This window comes from Boleophthalmus pectinirostris, unplaced genomic scaffold (assembly GCF_026225935.1).
Source record: "Boleophthalmus pectinirostris isolate CB_2022bp ecotype Guang Dong unplaced genomic scaffold, ASM2622593v1 HiC_scaffold_19, whole genome shotgun sequence".
Taxonomy (NCBI): Eukaryota; Metazoa; Chordata; class Actinopteri; order Gobiiformes; family Gobiidae; genus Boleophthalmus; species Boleophthalmus pectinirostris.
This window is the reverse complement of record NW_026571140.1, coordinates 35,771,132-35,785,112: the sequence shown is the minus strand read 5'-3', so window position 1 is coordinate 35,785,112 and position 13,981 is coordinate 35,771,132. Positions and strand designations below refer to the sequence as shown.

Genomic DNA, 13,981 nt, shown 5'->3' with positions numbered 1-13,981 from the left:
AGAAGAAATATTAGGTCTACAGAATGTGTTTACTGGGGCAGAGGACAGGGTCAGGTTAATAAACAACAAGATTTTTTTTCACTTAAACTTTCAGAAGGAGCCCCAGGCATCGCAAGCTGTAATGCAGACACTCACTGCTCCTGAAACATGGAAGTTACATATGTTAATTTTGTTGGATTGATTTGATGAAGTAAAGTCTCAAAGTAAGAATTAACGACAAAGCGTTTTTGTTCACTGCATTTGATGAATCTTATAAGAACAATGAGAGACTCCATTAAAGGTCCTGTACTTCCCTCACGTTGCACAGACAGATGGATTCCTGCGATATTGATGAGTTCACAAACTGACAAAAATCCATCTTCAGAGACTCGCTGTAAGGTTCAAATTCACCCAGGAGCAGGTGGATCAATCACAGAACAACATTTAGTTTTGTGCATAAGAAGCCATAAGTAAAGCATCCAAATGAACCAAAACAAACATGGCGAAACCTGTAGATGTACTTCAGGCTGTTTTAGTGAAAATACAGAATATTTTGTTTGTGAAAAACATGCAGAAGATAAGAACTTTGTGCATTTGCAGACCGGGAAACTTGTTCTTGTGACGCATTGATCGATCAGATTAAAATATTTGTCATGACTTTCCGCATTTTCTCGATTTCAGTGAGAGCCGTCTCAGATTCATAAATGTGGAGAGCTCAGTTCAGAGAATAAGCCCATACGACAAAGAAAGAACATACACATCCAAAAATTCCACCAGTCAGGAACTGAAACTCAGGACATTGTTGCTGCTTCTGTTTATATCACCAGACCTGCCACCATCACTTAACCTCCAGTACCTGTATGCATCAGAAGTTCATGGGCTTGGAAAACCCAAGGGGGGGTATAAAGTTTGAAAGGTACTGGTGGTTTTTACGTATAGTCCCGGTTCTGATTTAAAGTTTTCATTGGTGAGGTCAAAAAGATCGAACATTGGCTTTGAACTAGTGTTTTGTTTGTTTAGGGTTAGAATATTTCAGTCATCTTACATCATCATTATGGTAACACTAGTGGAAAAAACTCACAACAATCATAGTCAGATATTTACCCTGTACACACACACACACACACACACACACACACACACACACACACACACAGACACACACACACAGACACCCACACACACAGACACACGCACACACACTTCTCTTCCTCTTAGCTGATAAACTGAAGATGACTAAGTAAAATCCTTTTGTTACTGGAATATACTTGGATTCTGTCCAAGTTTCAATGAGCAAATAACACAAAAGTTTAGTTTATAATAATAATAATTACAATAATTACTAATACTCACACCAGTATCACTTGTTTATGTAACTATTTGCCAGTGGTGAAATGTATAAAAGTAAAAGTAGTAAAGTGCTGTACTAAATTTTACATATTTGTACTTTTCTTAAGAACATTTTAAAGCAGATACTTTTTACATTTGAGAAAAAGTATTTGTACTTTCTAGTCCACTACATTTTTGAGTTGCACCAAAAAGTGAAAAGTATTTTTAATTACTGTCTGAGACCTGCTGAAAAGGTTGAGGGGTTTACATTTCATGCATGTGTAGTTTGAGCAAACATACTAAAAGAACTGCTAGAAAAAAAAAAAAAAAAAAAAAGATTATTGATTTAATTGTCTCTGTTGAACAAAATTCATCACAAAACTTTATTTAAATTACTACATTTGAAGCCTTATTAGATCTCACAGTCTGTGTAAAGTCGCCTACTTCTACTTTCTACTCTTTAAGTACATTTTTACGTTAATACTAAGTAGATTTTTTGTGTCATACTTTTACTTTACCTTTGCTCAAGTATCTGCACTTTAACTTAAATAACACAACTGAGTACTTCTTCCACCATAATGCTATTTACCATTTCACCTTTAACACTTTTTTGTCATTTTTCTGATGAAGAATCCACCCCTTGCTTCTCAGAAAATAAATCGTATTGCTTTACGTGGAATGTTCCAGAGTATGGCATTAAACTTATCTATTGATCTGAAAGACAAGCAGGTGATGCCACCATGCCAAGTTACAGGTCAGATTTTTGAAGACGATATAGTCGTACTCAGTGTAAGTCTAGCAATAAAAAAAATATATCTGTAATCGAATAAATATAATAATTTTAATAATGTGGAAAGTTTTTGGTAAAGCAATAACATGTAGTTATTCCACATAGATGAGCATTCCCTCACCAGAACAATTACAGAGTGTACCAATGCAATAACATTTTGTCAATAATACCTTGTGATGATGATAATGTGAGACAAATAACTTTTAAATGTATTATGAAAGGGTGTCCCTCAAGGTTCAATCTTAGGGCCAATTAATTTTTATTCAGTAAATACTTCATAAGGATTAAGGTTTTCAACACGATTTTTATTCTTTGTCCGTCAGCTCTTGTCATTCCCACACTATACTGGGCAGTGAATAAACAGTACACAGGTTAGTCAAAGTTCAAACACACACTTTGCAAAGGTTAAGATGTAAATACACAAGACCCACATTTGACAAATATCGGTCAGTTTCACATTGATAAAGCACTAGGCATATTTTTACATGAACAATTGCATGCTGTCTTTTAAGTATTCAGGTCAAACCACAGACATTGGCTCATAGTTTCATCAGGTCTGTATAAACCTGATTAGATGCATTAAACCATATCGAGCAACTGTTGTCAACACAACACTTGTACATTATCGGTAAAAAGTGTTAGAACACAACACTTTTTCCAGTTTTTTACTGTTTACTGTTGACCAAAACGTATTCTAAACTTTTGATTGATGGAAGTGTCCACCTTTGGCAGATATAACAGCTGAACACGCTCGTGGCTCATTCTTTTTACAACAGAAATCAAATATTCTTCAGAAAGTTCTTCCCAAATCTGTTGCAGAATTTCCCATAAACGTGTGGCACTTGTAGGTTGTTTGGCTTTCACTCTTCTGTCCAGTTCATCCCAAACCAGCTCGATGAGGTTAAAGTCTGGACACTGTGCTGGACACTCCATGTTTTCAAGCTTTACTATCTTGTTCTTTTTTCCTGAGGTAGTTTTGGCAAAGCTTGGACTTGTGTTTTATATCTTTTATCATTTTTTTTTAACCTCTGGCTGTTCTGACCTTTGTACCATTTCAAGCTCTTTACTGGACTTGCATGACTTGAATTGCAAGCAAGAGTTTAAACACTTTCATTTGGGTTCTTCCTGGTGCAGTAAAATAAATTGTAATAGTTTGAGAGCTGAAGAAGAGAAGAGGCATGACGCTGGATTTTTTATCTAGCAGAAATTTGTTTACCGTCCGTACGGTAATGCACTGACAGTAAGTGCCCTGGATACACCACCTAAGTGAAATTTCCCTAATTATGGTTGCATAATTTAATAACTCTGATGACTCTTAGACATACATAATATTTTATTATATGATTTATTTAGGTCTAGGTCAACTTGAAAATAAAACAAAATGTGTGATTTAAAGTTACATATATATATATATATATATATATATATATATATATATATATATATATATATATATATATATATATATATATATATATATATATGTATAGGGATCAACAAAAACAGGCAAATTGATTACAGTTCATTATGTTTATTAAGGTTATAAATAGAGTCTGAAGCAAATACAATAGTTCATGTAACATTACATGACATGACAGTACATAAAGATGTTTCATGGAAGTTTCACATTCTTATTAAAGGTGCTTCAAAACAATGAAAATTTCACATTACACATACGAAAATAAATAAACTATGTACAGTAGAGATTGTTTTTACATTAATTACAGTTTAAAGTAACTTAATACCATGGTTAATATTGCACACGGTGCCTAAACGACATTAAAATAAAGTGTATTTATTTTGTCCTTCAGATTTTCACCTTGGTCTGTCCTGGGCTTAGGTTTTAGGAGGCATTCAGCAGCATCAGTGTTCAGAGGTATGAATCTTATAGCAGTCTGTAAGTGCATTCTCGTGCCACATATTCAGAAAATCAGATGAAAACAGAAAGGGGCACTATGTTTTATGTGGAGGATTCGATATCTTCTATTCTCCGTCAACGTGTTTTGTCTGGAATGTACCACAAAATAGCATAAAACTGATAAAACCAAGCAGTAAGACGAGTAGGTGACTCCATTAAAGTATTTTTTGACAATTAAAATGCCAGTAATGTGATTAAATGGAAGAAATGTATACTCTAATGTGGGCAATTTTGGGGGCCCTCACTATAATGCACAATTTTTTATTTATTTTTTAAATATAGTTATTGTCTGTTTTTCCCCACTGTACATCTCTATTTGAATTATGGTGGATTGGAAACTTGTCTTATTAGTCGGTCGCCTACTAGATAATCATTATTTTTTGCTAGAACAATTACATTTTTGTTTACATCAATTATATATGATTATTATAATTTTTCTTATGATTATTGTTTAAAGGTAAACTACTCTCATTTAATTTTAATAATATTGAGAGAAAATCAAATTGCTCTGAGACCACGGTCATTAGTGGCACTGAGGGCAATTGTTTTGGGGCCCCTCCAGGTTTGGGGGCCCTAAGCAGCTGCCCATTTTGCCTAATGCTAACGCCGCCTCTGCTGTGGACCATACCAGACAAAGCAATAACAACTGTTGACAGATCAAGAAACACAGATAGTGCCCCTTCAAGGTTTTCTGACTATTACTTTATATCCTTAAATTTTGCTCAATTTACTTATGCACAAAAGTGCCAAATGGGCAGAATCCTTCATTGTTATGAGTACAAACATGCACATTCTTCACAGACGAGGCCAGACATGCTCAGGTTTGAGATAAACATAAGGGGCGAAAGAGTCCATCCCATTGTCAGCCCAGTTAACGGGGTGATAGTCGTCTTCATTGTTATCTTCATAGTATGGATCTTCAATGCTGGCCTGCTCGTCTTCATCAGAGCGGAGTCCAGTGCTGTCTCCACGGACTCTCCCGTCGTCCTCCTCTCTCTCACTCAGGCTGTGATGGCACAGCCCGCACACCCTCTGCCTCTTGGTGGGATGGAGATTCCCGATCACAGCGCGCTGTCTGGAACACACTCCACACACCAGGAAACCGCATTTCCTGCAGTGGTGGCGGCGGTGGGTCATGCTGAACTTCCTGGAGCAGCGCATGCAGATGGCAGAGGCAGGGTCTGGGATCCAGGTGACGGCGAAGATGGAGCTCGCACGTCGGCCGCTGGATTGGAGGAGGCGAGCTTTGCACACCTCGATGTGCTCCATCCATGCCTGCTTCTCTTCCGGGGAGGCCGCGGAGACGTAGAAGGATTTACGGGGGGTTTTGACCAACCACTGGTGCTTCATCTGGAAACCATTTTCCAGGTCCTCCAGCTCAACGTCCTCTGCAAAGACAAATAAGACGAGTTTAAAACACTGAAGATGTTTGATAACAAGACAACAACGGTAAACAGCCCTGGTAATCAGATAAGGCACACCACCTGACTTATCAGACTGGTACATCTTAAGCAAATAGATCCGCTGTCACGCACACTGAAAGCAACAATTCTTTTTGTATATTAACCGCTCAATGTGGTTAAATTCCCTCTAGATGGGAATTTAATGAAGTTATACTGAGTGATTGACTGATTGACTCTTTATTTGGGGCCTAACACGGATCAATTATTTCTTTTGACTTGTATTTAGTTTCTGAAAAACTTAAATTTGTTACATATTCGGTACATATCCTTGTTTTTGTTATTGTTGTTGTTTTTGTTGTGCGACGCTCAAACAAATAAAATGAATGAATGAATTATGTTTGTATGCATTAAATCAGTACAACCACAAACAATGGGCCGTCCAGTTCCTCTCTAAGAAGTTTGGATTTTGAAGGGCTATTTTTGTGTTAAATTTCATAGATTAAAAGTCTATCTAGACATACTTAAGTTATGAAATCAATATTCAAAGCCATTTTTATTTTGCAGTGGAGAAGATAAAATACAATTACTCAAAAAATCTAAAACTCTGAATTAACATGAGCAGGGAAGAGAACATAATTCTTGCTTTTTTTAAAAGTCAAATTGCTGAATAAAAGCAGATTAAAAACAAGCAAGTCACACTAACTGACCTAGATACACAGGAAAGAACCAATATCTAGGTAAGTTAAAAATACTTAAATTAAGAATATTTTACTTTATTTGAGTCGATTCAACTTGACAAGTAAATTATCTACAGAAAAGAACAGGACCAAACCAAGCCTATATCAGAGCTAAACCAGGACGAAACCAGGACGAAACCAGGATGAAACCAGGACTAGAAAAAGACAGGACCAAACCAAGCCTATATCAGAACTAAACCAGGATCAAACCAGGACCAAAACTAAACCAGAACTAGACCAGCACTAGTTAAGGACAGGACCAAACCAAGCTTATATCAGAGCTAAACCAGGATCAAACCAGGCTATGTATTTTCATATTTTAAGTACAAAAAGTCTTTAATAATTTTACTTTTTAAGTGAAATTTACTCAGATCATGATAAAACTTAATTCAAGTCCTCTTAACTGGGTCATTTTAACTGGGAAAAGTAGCTGAAGTGTCTTGCCCATGAACACAACATCACTATGCATTGTTACAGAACCACAAACACTGCACATATTCTCACCTAGAGGGATGATGTTCTGATTCTTGAACCAGCGTCCATTGATGACGATGCTGCCGTACACCAGCAAGTCGTTGAAGAGGAAAAAGGCTTTGGGTTGGGGTCCACGCCGGCTCTGCTTCATCAGGCGGCCCTCCCCGATCAGGACTCGGCCCGGGTCCTGGAGACGCGCGCCGGTCGGTCCGAAAGACTTCTGCACCGCTTCAATCCGGCGCTGGTTCTCCGCCATGAAGGAGAGCTGCTGGGTCATGGTGCTGGATTCAGTGAGTAACAAAGCAAATAAAGTCCCAAAAAGATAAAGTTGTGTGTGTGTTGTCGCTCTGGATGTGTGAAGCGCTCTGTCTGGGCAGGTCACAGCTGCATGTGGCTTTTTAATGACTGTGGTGACGAAATAGGGTTTTTCCTTTTTAAGAACCGGTTTGGTAAGACTGAAAGAGGTGTGTCTTTTACAGTGAAGGCTGATAAGTAAATGCATGCAAGTATTTCCAGGTACTTCCACTGGGCTTTGCGATTAGACCAGGCAAAAATGGGAAAAATTATTTACCAGCAGGAAGATTGTCTGTTTACTGGTTGTTTAGAGAAAAAAAAACATGAAGTGGGGAATTTGGTCACAGCTAATGGCATTGAAATTGTTGTTGTATCCTTGGGCAAGACACTTCACCATTTGTAAGGTGGCTTTGATAAAAACTAGGCAATAAATCAAAGTTTAAGTATCCTATATTACACAAAAATTTACTTTAAGACATGTTAGAATGTTATTATTATTTTTTTTCCATCCATCCATTTTCTTCTGCATATCCAGGGCAGGGTTAGCCAGGTTGGTGCCACCTAGTTCCTCCACTCAATTTCATTTCTCTCCAGCGAATAGGTCAGGAATCAGAATACACTAGACGATTTGCAAGAACCCTGGAAGAGCAAGTTCGGGGACCAGCCAATCAGCAAAGAGCCATGCATTCTGTGTTGGCAATGATTCCTGAGATCGAGGATTTAAAGCCGGAATAAAGAGAATGTTTGGTGAATTTTATCAAGGGGAAAGACGTTATTGGCCTTCCTCCTACAGGATTTGGGAAATATACCAGTTAGCCGCGTTAGCAGCACATTACATACGTCACGACACATTACATACATCACGGTTAAATGATAAAAAGTACCCGCCTACTGTCGAGCGAATGAAATCTAATGCTGTGAGATCAAACGGTTTGTACGAAGTGAAACAAAGTAAAACCGGCTGATGAAACAGGCTAGGGCCGGGTCGCGGGGGCAGCAGTCTAAGCCGGGACTCCCAGACTTCCTTTACTACAGATACTTCCTCCAGCTCCTTCCGGGGGACCTCAAGGCATTCTCAGGCCAGCCCAGAGACACAGTCCCTCCAGCGTGTCCTGGGTCTTCTTCAATTAAACTTGCTTATAATGAGTCACTGCGGAAAAAGAGCGACTATCACCACAAGTGCACCTCCCAAATGGAGCCCTACTCGTGCACTGTGAATAGCCGGACTCTACTGACAATATTCCATGGAAAACTGTATCGACATGACCTCACAAATAAAACAAGCAAAGGGAAATCTGCTACAAACTTCTACTTTGCTATTATCTGGTAAAGCAACCTAGAAGTAAGTACAAATAACTATAAATTGGTTTCAAGGGCGGGGGTGAGCTGATAATGTCCCCACCAAAACTGAAACCAAACCTACGCCCTTGGAAAATAGTGTAACATGGGCCCTCAAGAATGAGATTGTTTAATCATCAACGAAAAAAAAAACCTGGACAATTTTTTCCATTACAGTACTTGAAATTTGTAATCAAGATCAAATGATTCATAAATTTAGATTCTGAAAAGAAAAACATGTCAAAATTCGCGTTTGATCAGTACAATTAATTTTAATGCCATATCACCCAACTCTACGTAAAACTCACTTTAGATTATTACGGTGCTATACCACAGAAAAACGGAAACTACTTGCTTTATAATCAGGGCCCAAAATCTCTGCGGGCATGCCCTAGTTTCAGGTTGTATCAATGTCAGAAGATAAAGAGGCAAACAAAAACAAAGACAGAGACAATGGAGAGATAATAACACTGAAACTTGATGCAAAACACGGCCTATGAAGTATCATTATGGTTTTGGAAGACGGTGAATGGATCATGGATATTCCTGAAAAGGCAAAACAAGCTGCACCACAAAGAATCATAGGCTCTTGAACTTTGCACTGATATCACACTGGGGGCGTTCTCCTTGTATATCTATGGCAGAATGTTCAGCAGTTACCATGGTGACACGATGCAAACATTAGTAAACACTGCCAAAAAAGATTAAAGATTGTCTGAAAATTCAAGAAAAAATACAATAAAATGGATTTAAACAACTCATTTTCAGGAGCCTCTGACTTTGATTTACTGAATCATGCTTTCTGTTTTTGTTGTTATTGTGATAAAAAGGTTTAGTCCATATTTGTTCCAGATTTAGTCCAAATTTAGCACAGGTTTAGTCCACGTTTAGTTCAGGTTTAGTCCAGATTTAGTCCAGGTTTAGTCCAGGCTTAGTCCAAATTTAGCACAGGTTTAGTCCATGTTTAGTTCAGGTTTAGTCCAGATTTAGCCCAGGTTTAGCTCAGGTTTAATCCAGGTTTAGTCCAGGTTTAGTCTAAATTTATTCCTGGTTTAGTCCAGGTTTAAATCAGGTTTAGTCCAGGTTTAGTCTGGATTTAGCCCATATTTAGCCAAGGTTAAATCCAAATTTAATCCAGATTTAGTCCAGGTTTAGTCCAGATTTAGGCCGAATTTAGCCAAGGTTAAAGCCAGATTTAATCCAGGGTTAGTCCAGGTTTAGCCCAGGTTTTTTCCAGTTTTAGTTCAGGTTTAGTCCAGGTTTATATCAGGTTTAGTCCAGATTTAGTCCATGTTTAATCCAGGTTTAGTCCAGGTTCACAAATCACCTGACCTGTTGCAGTTTCACTTAAATATTTTAGTTCTGGTCAGATGGTGTGAAATTAAAGTTTACGAGTCTAATAAAGCCTGAGACAAAGCAGTGCCTCCAGTTAGCATCACACCCCCAGCTGCAAAGCATCAGTATGAATTTGATAATATTGGATTGGCCCATGTCTGACCAATTTTCCCATGCTTTCTTAAACCCATTGTCTATATTGTCTTTCTCGGACTTAATGAATCACGTTTTCTATGTTTGTTGTTATTATGATAAGATCTTGACCTTTGAGCAGGACACACCCCAGACGGGCAGTGACGTTTATTTCAAAGAGCTGTTCAGAAGACGGACTTTTTATATTTATTTATCTATATGACAGAACAGAAGTCACTGCTGAGAACTCTTACCTTATCTTCAAACTTATCACAGAGAGAAATGACTAAGGTTTAATTCCGTTTTAAAACAGAGTGCGGGTATGTTTGTGTATTGAAATTATTCATAATCTAAAATGCCGCACTACAACGATCATTTAAAGGTGTACAGCGCAACTTTTTACCGTATTTTCTGCATTATAGGGCTCTCTGGATTATAAGGCGCACTGTCATTGAATGGTCTATTTTCAAACTTTTTTCACATATAAACCGCACCGCATTAAACGAAACACAACAGTTAGATAAGTCAGTCAAACTTTATTTAACGCGTTCACAATAACTCTCAACTTTGTTCAGTTGTAACACGTAAAAAAAATACTGTCTGGGAAGGTACTGAACTGTTAACGTATTCACAATAACTCATAATTGTTCAAACAGTTGGGCGATTACGGCATCCAGCGTGCCCGCATCCCTCTCATTATTATCCAAGTCAGTGTGGTTACTGTTCCCTGGCAGTTCAGTGATGATTCTGGTCTTGGTGAAAGCTCGGACCACAGTTGATACTGATTCTTAGCCCAGGCGTCCACGATCCATTGGCAGATCATGGTGTAAGTCGCTTGGCGCTGTCTCCCTGTCTTGGTGAATGTGTGTTCTCCTTCTCTCATCCACTGCTCCCACGCAGCTCGCAATTTATACTAACTTTATAACAGCCTTGAGTTTAAAGTGGGCGTTGTAAGTGTGTCTCTTGACAGGTGCATTTTGATATTAAAAGGAATCACAGTATGTATTACGCCGCGATGCTCCTGACTACGGGAGCCGTAATGCTGCAAGAGGCGCGGCTTTGTAGTTTACTAAAGTCGTACTAAGATACCCCAATAAATTCATATATAAGAATTATGGATTATAAGGCGCGCAGTAGTTTTTTGATGAAATAAAGGCTTTTAAGTGCTCCCTATAGTGCAGAAAATACAATACTTGTCTCCAGTACTACTATGTGAGAATGTTGTTCAAAGACTTCAGTTCAGCATTCAACACCATAATACCACAACAACTCATCTGCAAACTCGACAAACTGGGTCTAAGCACCTCCCTCTGCAACCAGCTGCAAGACTTCCTCAGCCAGAGACCACAAGCAGGACGTGTTGGCAACAAAACCTCAAGCACCATCATAAGGGTTGCCCATGGCTGCATGCTCAGTCCTCTGCTCTTTACCCTCCTGAATGCACAACAATCTAACGCACCAACCATCTTTAGAAGTTTGCGGATGACAAAACTCTGGGAAAGAGGTCGACCTTCTGACCACGTGGCGTAGAGACAACAACCTCCAGCTGAACGTCAACAAGACTAAAGAGATTGTTTTTGACTTCCAAAGAGAGGCCACACCCAGTGAGAACCTCTCCTGGACCACAAACACTGCCACACTGGTGAAGAAAGCCCAGAAGCGCCTCGACTTCTTGAGAAAACTCAAGCGGGCAAGTTCCTCACCACCATCATGACCACATTCTACAGAGGAACCGCTGAGAACATCCTTTCAGCTGCATCATTGTGTGGGGCGGAAGCTGCACTGACCACAACAGGAGAGCCCTACAGCGCATAGTGAACATAGCCAGGAAGATCATTATTGCACCACTCCCCTCCCTGCAAGACAAATACACCACCCACCTCACCTGCAAAGTTACCCCGTACACAATCTGTTCAGTCTCCTGCCCTCCTGGAGAGAGTACAGGAGCCTCTGTTCCTGCACCACCAGAGACATATACAGCTTTATCCACCAGGCTGTTAGGATGCTGAACTCTCTCCTCTCTCTAAGCACCAGGCAGTCAGGAAGCAGGAATCTGTGTCTCCCCAAAGAAGAACACTTGGACGTTTCCATTTATTATTATTATTTATTTAGAAGATTGCAAGTGAGGAACACAATTTAAATTCTTCATGAAAATTGACAATAAACTTTTTGAATTGAATTAAATAATATGAGATTAAACATTTCCATCTAAAATGTATTCATTAAAGGTGTTTCTGTTGCTCAAAAATAGAGAACCTGCACGTGACCGTTTTTGTTTTGGTCACAATATTGACGGTCCCGACGACAGTAGCCAGCATTCTAGTAACATGGAATTTCAACACACAGACAGCACTTGTCACTTGGATGCATGCAATTAATTAAATTATAAGGCAAAATTCAACAGGTTCAACATTTCAGACCCATATTGCATTCCAGATTTCCTAAAACAAACAAACAGACTTACAATATGCAGACATTTACAAATATTTATTCACCTCTCCCTTTCAGTACACTGGATCTGTTTGAAGGTTTACAAGGGCCTACAAATATCTATTGACTTCTATCTATTAGATCTATTAGACTTACATCACCCTAACTAGAGTAACCTTGTAATGTGTAAATTCGATTGTAATTGATGATGACTGACCTCCGACAAAGTGCTCGCTACAAAACCTGCATTGTTTTGACTTCTACCACAACTGACCTCCTTTAGCCGGTTTGCCTGTGGTCGAGTCATAAATTCCCCGATTTACGGCAGCTCGTCTGTCAGCTTCAACCGGAATCCGACACAAGCTGAACCCCTGTGTCTTTATCTCTCTGCTGATTACAGCTCTGTGCGCAACACTTTTCCGGCATGTGTGTTAAAGTGAAAATTACAAGAACAACTCGAAAATGTGCTAACTTTACAATGGTGGTCTGGCTCAGGGCAAGGCCGTGACGTCACATGTAGGTTCTCTATACATTAATTCCTTCTGTGAATAGGGGCGACTCTCCACAGATCTGAACTGTAATGTACCGTAGTGCTATCACCCACTTATCTCCCTTGTGATAGACAGGTTTAATCTATACTGTGAAACATTCTAGATAAAGAAAGCAATAACATTTGGAGACAACAGGTGGCCGATCCTCCACTAGAAATGTGACGCAGTGCACCTTTAAAAAACTATACATTTATTATGAAGCCAGATATGTCACTCATGATGCCTACTCTGCTCCTGTGCTGATTCTTGTGTTTGTTTTAACGCAAATCAAAGTGAAAATGCATAAAAATTTAAAAGAAAAAAATCAAATCTGGTTCTACACGTTCATATTAAAGGGCTCATAATACAATATTTTCTAATCTATGTTATAATGTTGTTTCCTCATCACACATTCATTATTCATATGAGTTTTCTCTCAAACAGAAAACACTCTGTTCCACCTTGTGATGTCATATTGTAATACAGCAAGTGATCCAAGTGATGTGTTTTTAAACTCTTTCTACACCCGGGGTCTTCAGGTAGCTCACCAACTATCGGTCAAAAGTTTTAGAACACCCTATTTTTTCCAGTTATTTATTGCAAGTTCAAGTCGTGCAAGTCCAATGAAGAGCTTGAAATGGTACAAAGGTAAATACTGAACAGCCAGAGGTAAAAATAAATAAATAATAAATAAATAAGATAAAAGATACAAAACACAAGTCCAAACTCTGCCCGAACTACCTCAGGAAAAAAGAACAAGATGGTAAACTTGAAAACATGGAGTGTCCAGCACAGTGTCCAGACTTAAACCTCATCGAGCTGGTTTGGGATGAACTGGACAGAAGAGTGAAAACCAAGAAACCTACAAGTGTCACACATTTATGGGAACTTCTGCAACAGACTTGGGAAGAACTTTCTGAAGAATATTTGATTTCTGTTGTAAAAAGAGCAAGCCACGGGTGTGTTCAGCTGTTAAATCTGCCAAAGGTGGACACTTTCATGAATCAAAAGTTTAGAATACTTTTTGGTCAACAGTAAACAGTAAAAAACTAGAAAGTGTGTCATTTTGATGCGTAACTTGTGCACTAATAAATGGATAATGGTTCATGTTTTATAGGCATCTTAACTGTACCCCGTCAGAAGCTTGCCATGGCTCTTCTACTTTCTTAATTTCTTGGGGCAACTAAAAGTAGAAGCTCTCTGGCATTTACGTTTTATAAATGTTGCTCAGCAGAGGAAAAAGGTTGGAGACCCCTGTTGTACATCTGCTCTAGAACCATTTGGATCATTTC

At 38.8% G+C, this 13,981-nt stretch overlaps 1 protein-coding gene across 1 annotated transcript; it reads right to left on the bottom strand.

The window, feature by feature from the left end:
• Positions 1-3,613: 3,613 nt before the first annotated feature.
• LOC110158812 (pleckstrin homology domain-containing family F member 1-like) lies at positions 3,614-7,020 on the bottom strand. The gene is made up of 2 exons (XM_020923328.2): positions 6,661-7,020; positions 3,614-5,404 (listed from the first exon to the last, which is right to left on the bottom strand). Exons 1-2 carry the CDS (start codon positions 6,905-6,907, stop codon positions 4,812-4,814), a joined length of 840 nt encoding a protein of 279 aa, XP_020778987.1. The 5' UTR covers positions 6,908-7,020; the 3' UTR covers positions 3,614-4,811.
• Positions 7,021-13,981: the final 6,961 nt, after the last annotated feature.